This window comes from Psammomys obesus, unplaced genomic scaffold (genome assembly GCF_907164565.1).
Source record: "Psammomys obesus unplaced genomic scaffold, mPsaObe1.curated_primary_1811, whole genome shotgun sequence".
Classification (NCBI taxonomy): Eukaryota; Metazoa; Chordata; class Mammalia; order Rodentia; family Muridae; genus Psammomys; species Psammomys obesus.
In genome coordinates, this window is record NW_026590905.1 from 4,070,542 (window position 1) to 4,088,118 (window position 17,577).

Below are 17,577 nucleotides of genomic sequence, written 5' to 3' on the forward strand. Positions count from 1 at the left end.
GCATAGTGTTCAGAGACGGTCCCTTCCTTGGCACACCATCAGTGTACCAAGGGGCCTCCAATCCATTGTACCTGAAGTAGCTGAGACACGCTGACTTGACATTCCTGCAGTTTTTCCCACAGTGTGGGTGAAGATATTTAGAGCAGACAAATAATGGACTGGCGACACCAAAAGACATCTTGTCTTAATGCTTTAAATCTCGTCTATTGGAAGTTCTATTTGAAATCACAGCCTGCATCAACGATACCTCAGTACATACAATACTTGACCAGGTCCCAGTGACCTGGGTCATTGCTTTTTAACTCTAATAGAGATACTTTAAGCAAATGCATAAACACAGAGAGAAGATCCTGAGGAATACCCCAGCACCCCCAAGTTAAGCTACAGCTATTAAATTGAAATCTCTTTCCTCATCCACAGCTCCATCCACACTTTTTGAAATGAATCCCACAGAGCGAGTTATCACACATTCTGGTGTTTTTGATCTTCTGTCATTGTTTTCTTACTTTTACAGTACCAGCTTCTTTAAAGAGAAAATGAGATCAAGGGAGGGGCGATTACAGAACGGAAAGATGCTTTAAGGAAAAGGAGCCCAAAGGAGTTTCATGCCGACCCCTCCCTATTTCTAGACAGTGAAATGAAGAACATCAGGGCTGGGAAGTCAGGGAAGAAGGGACTTGTCTGTTTTATGTTTTTCAGATCTGATTGAATTTTCAGCAGTCTGTGTGAAGGACAGCAGTCCCTCCCCCTTCCCCCCAGCTCCCCTTTGCTGCGGCTGATTTCCCTTTGGTTGGGGGCGAGGGAGCCCGGGAGAGGAAAACAGAATGGCTCTTGCCCCCTCTGCTGGCTGCCCGCTAGAACGACGGGAAAGGCCCACAGCAGGCGTGCAGCTAGAAAAATGTTTCTAGGCTTGCGTTTCCTTCAGGATTTCCCCCCCAGAGCAGACGGACAAACAAGGGGAACCCAGTGTGAGAAAGCGTCTCTTCAAAGTTTTATCCCCCGTCTTATCTACAGCAGGGCTCCAGGGACGGCCAGGCCTCCAGTGTGCCACAGCAAATGATGGCGAGCACAGCACGTCGGGAAGACCAGCCTCCTTCCCACAGGAGCAGCCTCTTAAGTGTGTGCTCCTGGCGTTCTGGATGACAGGCACCGGTGACCCCATCATCCGTTTAACTAAAAAGTCAATGACAGAGGATAGTTGTCTCACTGTGGATGCAACTGCAACGGGCCTTTGTCACTGGCTGTAGCAACACATACCAGGGACTGCTGGTGGCCGTGCCCTCTTCCATTGCCCAGCCTTTGTCCACTTCTCCTTTAGACATGCTTTCTCTACAGCACAGAGCAGGTCCCCATTGGGTTTCTTTATCAGAGAGACTGTCTCGGTTCTTGGTTGGTTTGCCAGACTTGAGAGTCAGGCAGGAGAGAGCCTAGGTCCCCATAGGCACTGTGGCCAACAGCCTCCCACTGGGATCTCAAAGATGCCAGAGTCCAATATGGACCCATGGTGTGGACATCCTACGAGCCTTGCCACACAGCTGCCTGGGATTTGAAGGCAAGAATTATCTCCCCGTTCAATGCTTGCCTTCTCTAGACTGGCTCAGGCAAGCACATGGGACATTTGCACAGGTTTCCCCTGGGGCCTTTTCTCTGCAGGGGATTCCACCAAGTTGGGCCATTTTCAGACACTGAATGGCACCGAGAAGTCACTTTGTGGGTTTGTGAACGAAGAGGATCTGGAACTTTGCAGTACCACACTCCTGTACCCTCAGTTAGAGGTGCCAGGTGACCGCTGATGACGGTCAAGGTGAAGCCTGCTTGGAGGCTGGCATGTGCCTAGGATTCAGCTTGACATCTGAAGACTGAGAAGAGTGGAGAGCCTGACACAGGCGTCTGACTCTCTTCCTGGACCACAGATGGATGCCTTTCTTCCTAGTTCTCAGCTGTCCATGACCCCTGACATCTGAGGGCAGTACCCACCCCCCTTAACCACTCCAAGATTCTCTCCTGGTCTCTGTCCCCACTCGCTTCCTTCAGGCGCCTTCGAGGCCCACAAGGAGTAGAGAGAGAAGAGGGATCTGAAGGCTCTGGCCTTTCACTCCCATTCCCTTCCCATCCAGTAGTCATCCAACCTCTGCTGGTATCCGAGCCCTCATGATGGCAGAGCTCGCCCAGGCTAAGGCAGGACCCATTTTCCTCCTGAGGCCTGGCTGCAGTTCCTCAGCTTTCTGTCCTTCCACACACTACCACTGTGGGGCGCCTGAGAGCATCACCCAGATTCCCTTACAAAAGGGTTTAGGCGAAGACTCTCTGGCCACTGAGCATGACCAGCTGGGCAAAGCGCTCAAGACAAGTCATTAACCCACGAGTGAGCTCCCCCTGTCCCGCCACACTGGGATGATCCTCACTGAAAATGAACAAGTTGTTCCCTTGCCAGGTGAGGAGGCTGCACAGAAGAAAAGATATTCCAGAAGAAACCAAAGAAACAAAAACTTACGGCATGGGAAACAAATTCAACCTAAAAAATACTCCAATAAAATAGAGGTCTGTTGGCTGTTTCATCTGTAAGCCTTTTATGTGTTCTCATGAGACAGATCAAATTGAATATTAAAGTTAGAAAGAGTTTTTAAAAATAAACTGGGAAAGAAAAAACACACCAGCCACGCTCCCTCTTGAAATCACTGCTTTCTTTCTTTATCTGGAGTTCTTTTAGTTTATTGACAAGCACGCTTAAGCAAGTATGTTTCTATTAATGATACTCTGCTATGCTTGCAGACAGGAGCCTAGCATAATTGTCCTCTGAGAGGCTCCATCCAGCAGCAGATCGAAACAGATGTTGAGACCATCACGGCCAAACATTAGGCGGAGCTTGGGGAGTATTGTAGAAGAGGGAGAAGAAGAATAGAAGGGACAAGAGCTCCATGAGAAGACCCACACAGTCAGCTAATGAGGCCCATGGGGCTCACAGAGACTGAAGCACCAACCAAAGAGCATGCATGGATTGACCTAGGCCCCCTACACATATGTAGCTGATGGGCAACTTGGTCTTCATGAGGGTCCCCTAGCAAGTGGAGTGGATGCTGTCTCTGACCTGGACTCTGTTGCCTACTTTTAAATCATTTCCCCTAGCTGGCTGCCTTGTCTGGCCTCAGTGGAAGAGGATGTGCTTAGTCCTGAAACAACTTAGTGTGTCAGGTGGGTTGGTACGGGTGTGTGTGGGGCTCCTTTTTTCTGACAGGAAGTGGAGGGGGAAGAGGGTAGGAAGGTGGGGCCGGGAGGAGAGAAGGGACAGGGCTGTGATCAAGCTGTAAAATGAATAAATAAACAAAATAGAAAAAGCAGGTGTGTTTATCAGTGGTGCGCACTGTCCGACACTGTGCAGTAACGCCCCTGGCATGAACATTCCGCAGTTTGTTAGACCATCACTGGCCTATTGATGAGCAGCTGGGCCATTTTCCAGTATCAAAAAACGTGGATCCATCTTTGCTGTGTTCTTGGGAGCTGACCAAACGCTCTGGTTTTGAATTTCACTTTGTAGTGTTTCCCAGTGTCTCTCTATTTATAACTTCATCAGGCACTGTTAAAAGTGCTTTGGGGAATAAAAACCTTTTTCCAGAAAATAAATATGAAGATAAAAGTAAACAAGAAAGTGAAACATAGCTGTAACTTTATTCAAAATATAAATTTTATGTGTTTCTAATTTCCTTCCATTTATTTCACTGTCCTTTCTTCTGACAGGCCTTGGTTCTTCATATCTGGAGAAGCCCAGCTGATGAAATCTTCAGGCTCCCTTTTTTAAGCATTTCCTTGTTCAGAGCCTACACAGAAGAATAGTTAGAAATATCAAGGGAAGTCGCAAACCTACTGAAAGAACTAATTTTAATATTCAACTATAAATCTTTAAATTTAATTGCCTTTCATAATGAAAATGTTCTCAGATTTTCTTCCAAGTTTAAAAAAGAGGACCAACGGTGCCATGGAAAATCATTCATTGTGAAGTACTGACCCTGTCAATCAACCTAAAGGAATGTCTTATATATGAGCTCTCTCATGCTGTGCTGGATGGCTAATTGCCGTGACACTGAATTTAACTCGTGCACATATAAAAGTGTCTTAGAAAAATGTGGGTAGCCAGTATGTATAGAACGTAAACACTAGATAATTTTATTTTTATGTTTCACAATTATATATATATTAATTTGAAAAATTTTATGTATTTTGGTCATATTCTTTCCCTTCCAGCTCCTCCCAGATATTTCTTATATTTCTCTGCATCCAACTTCCTGTTTTTTTCTCTCTCTTTCAAATAAATCTCTCAAATTTATAAAAATTTAGTTAAAAGCAAGTCGTTCCAGGTAATTATATTTCACTAGCATTTTTCTTTTTTTCTGTTTGTTTTTTAAATTAATTTAATTAATTTTTTATTAAGTACAATTTATACATTTTTTAATCCCAGCTGTATCGCCCTCCCTTATCCCTTCCCAATCCTACACTTCCTCCCTTTTCTCCTCTATGCCCCTCCCTCATAGGGGATAGGGGGTGGTCCTCCTCCCCTTCCATCTGACTGTAGCCTATCAGGTCTCATCAGGACTGGCTGCATTGTCTTCCTCTGTAGCCTAGTAAGGCTGTTCCCCCCTCGGGAGGGAGGAGGTTGATCAAAGAGCCAGCCACTGAGTTCAGACAGTCCCTGTTCTCCTCACTAGGGAGCCCACTTGGACACTGAGCTGCCATGGGCTACATCTGTGCAGGGGTTCACTAGCATTTTTTCTATTAAGAAATTCTACAATGTATCTGACACAGTCCAATTCATTAATGACACATCATATATATATATACATACATATATACAAATATATATACATATATACATATATATACATATACACATATGTATGTATGTATATATATAGATATAATACAAAATGTTATATTCAAAGAACTGCCTAGAATGGAGAACTAAAGCAGGTGCTCATTTTCTTTCTTTAAGCGGGCATCAGGTTCAACTATTTATACTGTACCATCACTGAAAGTGATATTGTATTCTTCAATGGCGTATTCATCTAGAACACAGAAATGATGGGACAGAAAGTGGTTAATTGTGGATGAACTCCAAAGTGAAGGCATTAATCACAGCTATAGAATTAGCGAAGATAAAGTCTAAACTGTGGTAGCTTGATTGGGGGTGGGGACTAAGAGAACTGGGCTCAGGAACAGACCCGAGGGGGCGGGCTTCAGGCTTGAAGCCTTGCTTATAGAGGTGCGGTGTGCACTCAGTGTAAGGAGGAGACCTCGTTAACACTACTAGCATGGTATCATGCTGGGAAGTTTTGAGTTCAAAGTCATGAACAAATGGAAGAATTTCCTACTATATGCAGTCTCCCCATTTGGGAGGGCATTACCTACAGCACATTAAAGAATAGATCAAATCGTAGGTTTTATGTCACTCATCAGTAGCAAGATATGATTTAAAAATATATATATTGCTATTCTACCTTTCTAGAATAATCCCGCCCAGAGCAAGCAATTTTAAAGGGAAATTTAGAACTCATGACCAAGTTTTTCATGATGTCTTCATCAGAATGGCTCTAAGGCTTGTTTAAAGGTTCACACAAGAGGTTGATTAAAAAGAAAAAAAATGGTTAATTATAAGTGACCATAACTTTACTCTTTCTTTCAGTGAAAGACTGTGGTGTTTTGTTTTGTTTTGTTTTATTTAAGGTAACCTTTTATTAGACCAGTTACTGTTTCCCATCAAAGCTCAACATCTCCAGATTCCACTCACCTGTCTCATAATAATCGTAGACTTTTATTGGGGCTGGTTTTAAGTTCTTTACTGGGATGTCTTGTTCCACCAAGAAGGAGGAACTCAGGGTCTGATTGGTTAGCTGGAGAGATGAGAGAACAAAATTGGACTCAATGGTTAGCGTAGTCATTAGTCACCATCTTGCTTTCTTAAGACATATCAAGCTGCTGGAGTGTACATGCTTTGATCTGTATTGTAGCATAACCAACAAAAGACGGAGGGACAAAAATTCTGTGAATGGTCAGATGTCACAAACTTAGCATTGCTGATTAGCCCTGGTTCTATTTCCCTTTGTAGCTATTTTGTCCTTATGTGTGTGTTGTTGTTGTTTGAGACAGGGCGTCTCTGTGTAGTCCTTTCAGTCCTGAGACTTGCTTTACAAAGCAAGGCTGGCCGTAAAGTCACACAGATATGCCTGTCTCTGCCTCCCCAAGTGCTGGGATTACAAATGTGTGCCACCATGCCCAGCTCTTGATGGTCTTGTTAGACCCCACAGCAATTCTTACAGACCCCAAAGTATTACCTTTTCAATGTAGATTAGAACATGGTTGGTGCTCACTTCAGTCCTCTGAATGTTAGGGTGGTCTTGGAGCTGTTGATAAGCCAGAATTATGGAGTGAGGAAGGTTTATGGTAGGAGCAGTTTTCAGGTATTTTTCATTATAAAAGGCTTCTCTGGAGAATCCAAACTACTGAGTTTTATTTCTTTAGAAATACTAGTCATAATAATATATACTTATTGACTCTTTTTTATTCATATATATGTGTACAGATAGATACATGTATGTGATATATACGTGTGCTGGGCATGTCTAAATCCATATGTGTATATACATACATGCACACACACATGTATATGAATGTGTGTATGTGCATTGTTTGAAAGTGTGTCGACAAACCTGAGAGCTAATGGCTTGCCAGAACATTGGATATGGGGCTATCACTTAGGCCTCATTCGTAACACAGTATAACCAGCATAACCAGTAATAAATGGAATCACACTTGGGAGAGGCAGGCTTGCAGGAGTAAGCCTCTTGAAAACTATGTCAGTAAAATAAAATCGACAAACAGTATGGCATTGCCGCCACCAAGAGTGTAGTGTTAGCCCTCTCCACCAATGGTTTATTTTAGTGTTAGCTCTTTCCACCGATGGCCTAGCGTTAGCCCTTTCCACCGATGGCCTAAGCTGGATGGCATAGGCTTTACCTTTTTCACAGATGACTTCACAGGTATGAAGCCGGATACCATCTTCGCATCAACAATGACCATGTTGGAGCTGGGTCGTTCTCCAGTGTAACTGTGTAAATAACACACAGAGATAAGTCCTTCCAATAGCATTCCTCAGGACTGACTGAAGCCACAAGTCTGACCTTTGCTACTCAGTTTCTCTGTTTACGGGATCTGTGTAGCCGTTTGGAAATCTCACCATTTTCCTCTCCTCTCTTTAGAGAGAATATATATGTATGTATGTGTACATAAATGTATGTATACATGTGTGTGTGAATCTGAGGATTCTGAGATGCATCCTCAATGCAAAGACCTTTCGGTAAGAGTTTAGAAAATGTCCTAGTTAACAAATTAAATACCCCAGTTTAGTTAAGTGGATCTTTGCTCAATGCATTCCTTCCACAGAGGTTACCTACCCCCCCCCTTTTTTTTTTTTTTTACATATTCTATAAGTGGACTGGTTGCAGTTTAGGATTTACTGAAAGGCCCAAAGATTTAAGGAGGCCTAACAGACTCCATGACAGGCCTCAGATTCTCCTCAGAACAGATAGGCCTGAGTTTCTGTTTCCGGGAAACACTCAGGCAGTTCCTGGAAAAGCCACAAACTGCCCCAGGCAGAAACTGCCCCTGGAGAGAGCTAATCAGAGGGTAACAAGAAAGTATCTGACATTCTTGCGGTCTATAGATAGCTTGCTCAATGTTAGTTAGCCAATCACTTTTAAACAAGCCTGCTCTTGCTAAATGTCACCCAATCATGTAAGTACTAAGCTGGAAATTCCCGTTCCTTGCTTATATCTCAATAAAATCCCTGCTTAACTGCTGTTTGGGGCTCTTGGTGTGGATTCGGAGCTCTCGGGATGGATCCTCTGCACTGGTAAAGTCTGAGCTTAAGCCTGAATAAAGGGTCTTTGCTTTTGTATACGTGAATCAGACTCCAGGTGGTCTTTGCGGACTTTGCTATCTAGGCATAACATTTACCTTACATTGAAATTAATCTGGAATGTTTTAGGATCTTTAGCTCCATCAAGGTTTAGGGGGAGACTTTCAACCTGCAGAGCGAAGGGCGCTTTTCCTTCTGCCTTTTGGAAGACGTTGTATTTTAGAGATGTCTGAAAACAACAAAAGCAAAATTCTTTAGCTCAGTGCTGAAACGCTTTGCAGCCCCTTTTAAGTAGCTAAACCCTTGACGCTTTCCCACACTCCCATTCTCTGGGCCCTAGAGGCCTTACCTGGAAATACACACATCCATCCCCTGACACATGGATGTTGTAAATCCCAGGAAGATCTGGCAGCGTGACTTGCTGCAGCAGCAGGCGATTAGCATCGTGAACATGGAATTTGTGAGAGAAGATCCCTGAAGACTTGATGGTGACCGACACGTCTTTCTTGCTTTTCGTAAAAGTGGCTGCTCCATATTTGGAGAGGGCTTGGAGAGCCACCACTGTGTCCTGAGGAAAAGAAAGATACAGAAATCACAGTGAAAGCAGCAAGAGCAATGGCACACTGAACATTCAACGTCAGCATTACTTCCTTTCAGGATTATTTAGTGACAAACACAGCCCATTAGTTTAATTTCAATACAATTCAATCCTGTTCACTAATGGGGACCAGCTCTAGGTACATTCGGGGGAACAAGTTTTATCATTTACACAGATTACAACCTATACGGAAATATAAGCTTAAGAGATAACATGGGTAATTTGTAAATCTCTGCAGGGATATTTGTTGTAGAAATTAAAAACTTTGAAGAAAATATTAAGGCTAAGAGAAAAAGAAGACTAAGGATGAGAAATAACATCATTCTTTTTTTTTTATTAATTATAGTTTACTCACTTTGTATTCCCCCTGTACCTCCCTCCCCATAATTCTTTAATAACAAAATGCATTTATGGAGAAGGAAAGGAGCTTTATGGAGGAACTGGGATGTTTTAAATGGTCCCAGAAATGGCAGCAAGTCCATGCCAGAGACAGCATAAGGACTTGCTGAACTAGCTGGGTGCATACACATTGGCTGCAGACAGGAACTAGGCGGAATAGTAGAGAATCTTAGTCTGCAGATGAAAATAAAGTTTTTTCTCATGGAAGTAGTTCTACCAAAACAGCACTTTGGGAAACTGGCCCACAGCTATGTTGAGGACCCGCGTGGGGAGAAGGTGGTGAGAGTGTAAGGAAGGCAGAGCCGTGGCCCGTTTGTGAGTTAGGCTGGGACTCCGTGACGGAGGAATGGAGAACGTGTGAGTTAGAAATGCTGATGGTTCAGCCAATGCCTAGAATGTGTTGGTGTTTATATACGGGTTAGTCGATTTATCTTTCTCTCGTAGGGACTTTCCACAGACCTGAGTGGAGGAGAAACCCCCGTGGGAGTTTTGTTGCTTGATGATCCATTTCACGATTTTGGTTGCTGAGGACAGGTCCTCCGCAGACACGGAAGGCAGAGCCGTAAGGTGGGCAAGAAGAACATAAGCTGTCATCTCCACTTCGGCAGACGGGGCCCGTGGCTGATAATAGGGTGTCCTCACTTCCTGAACGGTCCCAGGGCGCCGCCAGTGGATTGAATCCTCTTTCAAATGGAGAAAGTAAAAATTTAAGCTTAAAGCATGCTTTTAAAATCTAGCCCATGAGTGATGAGAAATGAAATGAACAGACAGTTTAAAACAGTCACCAGCAGTCTTTTTAAATTTTTTTATTTAGAGATAGGTTCTCACTATCTTGACCAGACTGGCCTTGAACTCTTGAATGCAGAGATCCACCCGTCTCTGCTTGCTTTCTTTTCTTTTCTTTTTACATTCTATTTTTTAAAGATTTATTTATTTATTATTTATACAGTACTCTGCCTGCATGTGTGCCTACACACCAGAAGAGGGCACTAAGATCTCATTATAGATGGTTATGAACCATCATGGGGTTACTGGGAATTGAATTCAGGATCTTAGGAAGAACAGCCAGGGCTCTTAACCTCTAAGTGCTGGGATAAAAGGCATGAGCTTCCATGCCTGGCAAGAGCAGATCTGTCCTGTGAAAGTCCGTTAAGCTCCCAGATGGCCACACAGGGCATCTTTGTGTCTCTCACGTACTTCTGCGGCACCAGCAGTTGGATTATAGAAAATCAGTAATGTGTGTATCAATAAAACGGTTCATTATCACTTAAGTGTTGTATCAGTGATGGTTTCCCTTGTGTTCCTGGTTAAGGTAGCAAAGGGGGAGGGCTCGGCAGATGGACTCTGCCTGTGCGTCATCAGTGCCTTCTAGTTAAGTGTACTTTGCTATAGACATTCCTACCTTCTTTTACAGCTTCTTTGTCTAGCGATTCAAGCAGCTCGCTTCGCTTGGCTTGGTTTCCTGCCAGGGCGAAGGCATAGGCCAACAATGCCTTGGTGTAGACGTGACTTTCTTGGCTCCTGGAGATGGTGGCCCAGGCTGTTTCCAGACAAAACAGAGCGTTGCGGACAACACTGTGCTGTAAAAGAAGATGGAAGCCAGTTTCATAATAAGAGAACCAGGCAAGGAATCGCCCCCACGCCAGACTGGGATCCACATTGGTAACCCGGCATTAGCGTTCACACCAGGGAGGAGTTTCCTCTATGTCTTTAAAAAGAACCTACTTATTTGTGCCACAGTGAGATATACCAAAATCAAAGACCACTAAAACTGGAGTTTTCCTGAGGGGAAAGGAGGTACGGGGATGGGTGTATACATACAGTGGCAGGCAGTGGGATCTCCAGCAGAGAGATGGTAATGTAGGCGGAGAGTGACACTTCGTCATCCACACCACCCTAGAAGGAACAGAGGGAGAGCTCTCACACACTTCAGTATTTTCTGGTCAGAGTCCAGGTCTGTTTTAGAAACATTAGGTTCTGTCAGTAGGACTGGAAAACTCTTTTTTTTTTTTACCCCCCCCTCTCTTTATAGATTTTTAAATTGTGTGTACATGTGTGTATTCACGTGTGGGTTTGTGCATGAGTGCAGTACCCGTAGAGGCCAGAAGAGGGGGGCATTGGGTTATCTGGATGCTGGGAACCAAACAGGTACTCCGCAGTAGCACTGACCTCTGTATACTACTGAGGCATCTCTGCAGCCCCGAGGACTGGAGAACTCTTACAGAAGCCTTCCTTCCTACATAGTACAACCCCCAGGGACAAGAGGAGAATCAGGCCATCACCTTCATCGCATTGTTGAGCAGATATCCAGATTGTTGGAAACAGCCATTGTCCTTTTGTTTCATGGCGAGCCAGTTGAAAGCATTCGTGATGTGTGTCTTCTCTATGAAGATGTGGGACTGAGCTTGAGAAAAGGCTTTGAGCACGAATGCAGTGAGCCTGTCCAGCAGAAAAGAGTCAGAGGCAGTGGGGCCACCCCGCTTTAAAGCTCACTCCACGCTGCCCGAAGACATTGACCTTCACACCGTTACAGCACCCTCCCATCGAGTCTGTACTTCCCAAATGACGTCTGATTGTACCAATCTTGATCTCTCTCCCTGATCTCTACTTTTCTCCTCTAAGGGGCAGCAAGAAAGCTTTCCCCATCATCGTGATGTGCTTCCTGCCTTACACCTCTATTTCTTTCTTTCACTGTTATCAGCCGTGCCGGTGGAGCAGGTGGGTTTTCAGACATCAGTGGGGATGACAACTGGAGTTTCAAGAAGGAGTAAACCTTCCAGAAAAGAATCCCAGGTGAAAGAGAACAGCAGTTTCTAGACTCCTGAAACACCTCGGATCAGTGGAGCAGGAAGACACAATTTCATCTTACCAAGTATTTCCCTGGCTGTTCCCGCCACGATCCCCAAATGTGCTGTATGAGCCGTCACTGTGCTGATAGTTCAGCTGCCTCTGATATCCTGAGGAAGGAATTTTAGTCATTTGTGAAGCATAGCGATGTTTGAAAATTATTATTTGTTTATCTTAACTCTATTCAAGAACCATTGAGTAAACATGTTTTATTCACACACTTCTACAGGGATTGACACAATCGAGAGTCCTCATGATAGAGAGGGGCATTTGACTGGACGTCACAGCAACAGTGATTACCAAATCTTAACCCAACAGAAGGCATCTAGGAGTTCAGGTAAAGTTGCTCACCACTGACGAGGTAGCTAAGGGCTTTGGACTTGATCGTCTCTGTCAGCTGTTGTGTCTCATTCAGATAGTTCAGAACATAGATGTTTGGGACGAAAAGGACCATGTTTTGTTCTCCGCAGCCATAGGGCATCTGGAGAAGATTCTGGAGGTTTTGCATTGCAGAGCCTAGTATGTCACCTGAGGAGTGAAAGGTTATTGCAAATTAGAGAAATATAGAGATGGTTTGTACTGTAGTAAGAAAATATAACCAAGAGGCCATGTTATTAATGGTAAGAAAGACTATATATATATATATATATATATATATATATATATATATATTATATATATATATATATATATAAAATTTGTGATATATATATAACAAATGAGAAAAACAGATGGCTCCAGGACACTTAGAAAGCAGGGAAGAAACTGAATGGCAAGAGACAACATCTTTTCTCAATCTTTTCTCATGGACCATAATGTCCTGGAAAATGGAACTATCATTTTCGTATCCTCTAGGATACCCTGTCACCTCGCGGACCACTAGGAGATGGGAACACAGCCCTTGTTAGCTGTCAGGGCTAGCCCAAGCATCCTGCTGCTACAGCCTCTGTTCAGCCCGCTTTCTCACTCAGGCACAGGGTAGCCCCGAGCTTGCTGCTCCTTTCCTCAGTCCTATATCTGGTGCTCAGTGATGTCATTAGTCAGGCATGGCGTTACAGAGAGGGACAGCTGTTCTGGCTTGGGCCGAGAGACTTACCCAAAACAGAATGTGTGGCTCTGGCGGATCCTTCAACCACATTGTATGGAAGGTTCAGTGACCATAGGACATGTGCTACATCGTTTAATGAAAGAAAACAAGACATTGGAAAATTACTGTGTGAGGGGAGGGGGATGGTCTACTCTTGTCACAAATATTTTCCCTCATCATCTATATGCAACCTTTTCGTATCTCCTGGACCTTAAGCGGCTTCTTGATGCAATTCAACTTCTCCCAAAGCCACCATTTGTCTCAAGGCAAAATACATACCAATTACATATTTGTACTACATCTCTATAGCTTTCCTTATAAACATATGTGTTCTGGAAGACTTCCTCTTTCTTCTCATGGATTATATTGTGTGTTCCCTGGGGTTCTCCTGCCCTTGTTCCTCGCTCCCCTAGTGCTGATTGGAGCTGTCTTGCTCAGCTTTTATATGAGGGCTAGCACCCAAATTCAGGTCCTCACGCTCCCACGCCAAGCACTTCACCTGCGGAGCATCTTCCCAGCGACAGTTCCCATCATTGTTAAGTTTTTTTTACACAGGCATTCATCCCACGAACATCCTTAAGTGTGTGGTATGTGCTAAGTTCTGCCCTAAGTGCCGTGGAATGGGCCATCCATTTTCAAAACTTGTTAAGAGCGTTCGCTTTTACAGGAAGGGTTGTGTAAACAAGCGAAGGTGTATTTACTGAGACTGAGATTGGTGGGTCCTGGAGAAAATTTAAAAAGAGGCTGTTTGTGGGCAATCGGGAAGATGAAGGCTGAGGAAGGGTGACTCACTACCTATCGACCAAGTCGTCTGTGTTCAGAGGCCACCAGTAAGTCATGGAGTAAGGTTTGGAGATAACGTCGCAAGGATACTCCCAGCAGAAATGAACCGGAAGTCAAAAGACTTCAGAGACCCCAGCACGGTAAGGCCGTGTTGCAAGTGGAAGGAGAAAGCTGGTGTGGTTGGCACAAAGCAAGTGAGAGACGGAGCAGCATGCCATGATGTTCAGGGGTGGGAAGGGCTCGAGGGTGATTGATGTTAAGGGGTCTAGCCCCGTGGATGTAGGACAGCTGTGAAAGGAGCTAGCTCCGGAAGGACATGTTCTGACTGAGACAGCATGTTCTTGAAGGGGGCCCTCTTCCTGTGTGTAGGGACAAGAGGGGATGGTCAGGAGGGAAGTTAGAAAATTAATGACTTCACTGGTTTTTTTTTTTTTTTTTGAGATGTGGTCTCACTGTCCAGCCTTGTGGTGTTTCCGGCATCTACTTCCTGATGGCTGGTGCATGTGCCACCAGGTGAAGCTCAGTTAGGAAGTCACTGAGGTGGGCCAGCCAGAGAAAGGACAGCAGGAGAAGCAGCTATGGTGAGAACTGGGTAAACACTGATATATATAATTGAAAGTGGAGTCAACTAGATTTGCTAATGGATGGGGGTGGAGTACAGGAGAAACACCTCGATAAAGGCAGACTGGAATTTTTAGACTTGACTTGTACGAGTATGAGGTGAAGAAAGCTGGGAGGAGCAGGTGTGTGGGACCAGCAGGGCTTCCCTTTGTCAGCAGGGTAGTTCTGAGGTACCCGTCAGACCTGCAAGCCTGCTGCAGCTGATGGCTAAAGACAGGATTCTGAGTCCAGAGAGGAGTTATGCTCCACTCATGGATGTAAGTGTGCGGACTGTAGCACTTAGTTGCTATTAAAGCATGTGCCTGGGTGTGGGGAGGTAGCTTAGTCAGGAGAGCTGTTGCCTTGAGAGCCTGAGGACCGAGATGGATTCCCAGAACCTATGGGGGTAGAAAAAGCCAGACATTGCAGTGTGTATTTGTAATTTCAGTTCTGGGAAGGCAGAGACAGACAGAGAGATCCCTCAGGTTTGCTGGCCCACAAGCCTACCTTACTTACTAGGTTAGTGAGAGACCTCGCCTCACAAAAATAAGGTGGTTAGCACCTGAGGTACAATGTCTAAGGTTGACCTTTGTCTCCCATATGTACAAGCACATATATACATCCTTCATAGGAACACACACACTCACACACACACACACACACACACAATGTATGTAGATGAGACTACCAAAGAAAGATATTTACACCAATGGTCTGTGAGTTATGATGGTTCCAGTCACTATGGTGTGAAAGCGATGGACACCATAAGCAGCGTAAGTTCTGAACAGCACCATTTTCCTGGACCAGTGATGCCGACCAGTGGCCGTCATCCTCTGCTGTGAGCCAGGATGGAATTATAAGGGCAGGCAATTGTGCTGCTAATCTATCGTGTCCCATAGGCTAGGTATATTACATGTATTTTTGACTCATACTATTTTCAATGATGGATTTGATAGGATGCCCTTTGGAAGTTGAAGGGTGTCTCTATAGGTGTCAGACTTGTAGGCAAAGCCTCACCTTGGGGAACATTCTAGATGGTGCACGACTTTTTAGACGGAGATCTTTGTATAATCATGCTAACGGTATCAGTCAAAGACTGTTTTGGGGTCCCTGTTGGTGCATTAGAGATACTGTCCATCGAAGCACAAGTATGGATATATTTAACTTACTAATGTAATATCACTACAGACCAATGCCACACAGATCCTTCAATATCTTCAACATAGTTTGAGGAGGAGTTTTACAGACACAGATGCATAAAAAGGAATCTTGTCTCAGGGAAAGGGTTTCAAAACTCATCCCTAGCCAGGAGCTTTCCAGCAACTTTTTTCATGGTGCCTCCTTTTTTTAATCCTTAAGTATGACCATAATGGCAATAATAATGATAATATCCTCAATAGTATTTATTCTTTATTACCTTGGGGAGACTGAGCCTACTTTGAGAGATTTCCATCAAGAAAGGTCTTCATGAACTATCTTTTAGGTTTCCGTGGAAAAAGCATACAAGTTTTTCTTTTTTCAGAGTAATCCACATCCAAGAGATGATTTTTCCACAGCTGTAAATTTTACTAAGTGGCTTAACTTGAGACCTTTGTTTGTTTTGTTACACATACCTTCTGCACATAACAGGCTGTTGAACGATTGTTCCTTCTCTATTCCTTCAGGCTTAGCATCGAAAGAAAAAGAAAAAGAAAAAGAAAAACAAAAACACAGGGTAAAATGATACATAACATACAAGAAAAAAAAATCCCAAACCAATCACTTTGAAGTGTTAGCAGAAAACTGATCTGCAGACCCACACATAATCTTAGACATGAGATACAGTAGCTCAGATTACAAACACAGTGTCATTCGACAGACTCACAGCACTCACGCACCTCGACTATCACGTGCTTGATGACAGTGTCCTTGCGCCCAAGGGCTGGCACCTCTGTCACCTCATTGCCACACAGTTCTGGAGACTGCAAAGCTTCTGCAGTAGCTGTGAAGTTCACCTTCTCTGGGAGAGAAAGTTTTTGATGGCTTTAAATGGGAACACCCTGGCCGGTGAGACAACTCGGCTGTGGAAGACGCCTGCTGCCGAGCTCTGGCACCCCAGGTCTGATCCCTGAGGTGCACAAGGTGGAGAAGACAACCAGCTCCCCACAGACCGTCATCTGACCTCCATATGCATACTGTGGCCCTCACACAGAGCAAACAAATGTGTTTGCAAAATCAGAAAACACAGTTATACTGTGTTAAAAGCTCCCCACCCCCTCCCCCAGAACCTCCCCCCCCAACCACGTACACAATGATTTTCTGCTTGGCTGATCAGTTTTAAATTCCAGAGGAGGAAAAAAGATCAGAGCCAGAACAAGCCATTGCAACACAAAGGCGTAAAAATCAGTCAACAGCTTTGCCACTCACCCAGCGATTTCGGGGTCACAGCCCAGGACACGGTTTTCCTTTTATTTCCACAGATGCAGTGAGAGTCTTCATGGTCCCCCACTGGGACTGCCAGGAAATCGGGAGAAATCTCTAGGCCCACACGGATCTGTTCCCAAACCCAGACAGGCAGAGAGAGTCAGGAGGAGGGACGGGAAGCTGAGTGTGTAGACAAGTCCAGGGGTTTTGGGATTCGTCAGAATGGGCACATCCTAGCACACACTTTGAAGTTTAGATGTTTGCAATACGCGAGTTGAATGTTATAGGAAAGGCATGGGATTTGCCTGTGTCAATGGAGGAAGAGACGTTTCTTTAGCCAGACTTTAAGTATGAAGTAGTTTAGCTGGGCATAGTGGCGGGCTCCTGTAATTCCAGCACACTGCTGGTTGAGCAGGAAGGTGGGAGTTTTTAGGTCAGCATGGGCTGTGTGCACAGTGGGACTCTGTCTCATAAAAACAAAAAACAAAACAAAACAAAAATTCAAAAAGGAAGGAGTAATCACGTGGAAGCCATGTTCTAATTTAGGAACATTTACAAAGCCCTGAATGAAAACAGTCTGTAGTCAGAGAGCTTTTCTCGTGAGTACTAGCTCCCTTCCAAAATCAGGGCACACCACACACAGCTCTAGGCCTGAGGAGCTTAGGTAAGGAGGAGTGTTGGGGTTCCCATTGACTTGCAGAGCGGGGCCCTTACCCGAATGCAGTGAGGCATGTAGTTGAGCACTGTGGCTTTGAGGGTAAAGGCTTCTCCCCGCACCACAGAGTAGGGGAGGGTGAGCTCCAGGAAGAATGGCTGGAAGACTTGGAGAGAGACGGTGGGGGAGAGACCAAGGCCAGTAGTTCCAGACAAGCAGAATGCACTAGCCTTCCACTCAGTGATGGAGTCGGGAACCTTCGTTGCCAACTCATGGCTACCTGATTCGCTGGGGTGGAG

General features: G+C 44.6%; 1 protein-coding gene across 1 annotated transcript in view; it reads right to left on the minus strand.

Annotated features, from left to right (window-relative positions):
• Positions 1-3,647: 3,647 nt before the first annotated feature.
• LOC129678494 (pregnancy zone protein-like) overlaps positions 3,648-17,577 on the minus strand; it is a 42,578-nt gene continuing 28,648 nt past the window's right edge. Inside the window, exons 19-36 of the mRNA XM_055609294.1 lie at positions 17,338-17,566; positions 16,627-16,753; positions 16,098-16,219; positions 15,834-15,885; positions 12,847-12,921; positions 12,102-12,278; positions 11,773-11,860; positions 11,186-11,342; positions 10,725-10,799; positions 10,306-10,483; positions 9,363-9,586; positions 8,256-8,474; positions 8,005-8,135; positions 7,006-7,096; positions 6,324-6,392; positions 5,780-5,882; positions 5,016-5,057; positions 3,648-3,815 (exon numbers count right to left, since the gene is read on the minus strand). Coding sequence (XP_055465269.1) covers positions 3,793-3,815; positions 5,016-5,057; positions 5,780-5,882; positions 6,324-6,392; positions 7,006-7,096; positions 8,005-8,135; positions 8,256-8,474; positions 9,363-9,586; positions 10,306-10,483; positions 10,725-10,799; positions 11,186-11,342; positions 11,773-11,860; positions 12,102-12,278; positions 12,847-12,921; positions 15,834-15,885; positions 16,098-16,219; positions 16,627-16,753; positions 17,338-17,566 — 2,182 coding nt within the window. The 3' untranslated portion in view covers positions 3,648-3,792. The remainder of the gene's footprint in view (positions 3,816-5,015; positions 5,058-5,779; positions 5,883-6,323; positions 6,393-7,005; positions 7,097-8,004; positions 8,136-8,255; positions 8,475-9,362; positions 9,587-10,305; positions 10,484-10,724; positions 10,800-11,185; positions 11,343-11,772; positions 11,861-12,101; positions 12,279-12,846; positions 12,922-15,833; positions 15,886-16,097; positions 16,220-16,626; positions 16,754-17,337; positions 17,567-17,577) is intronic.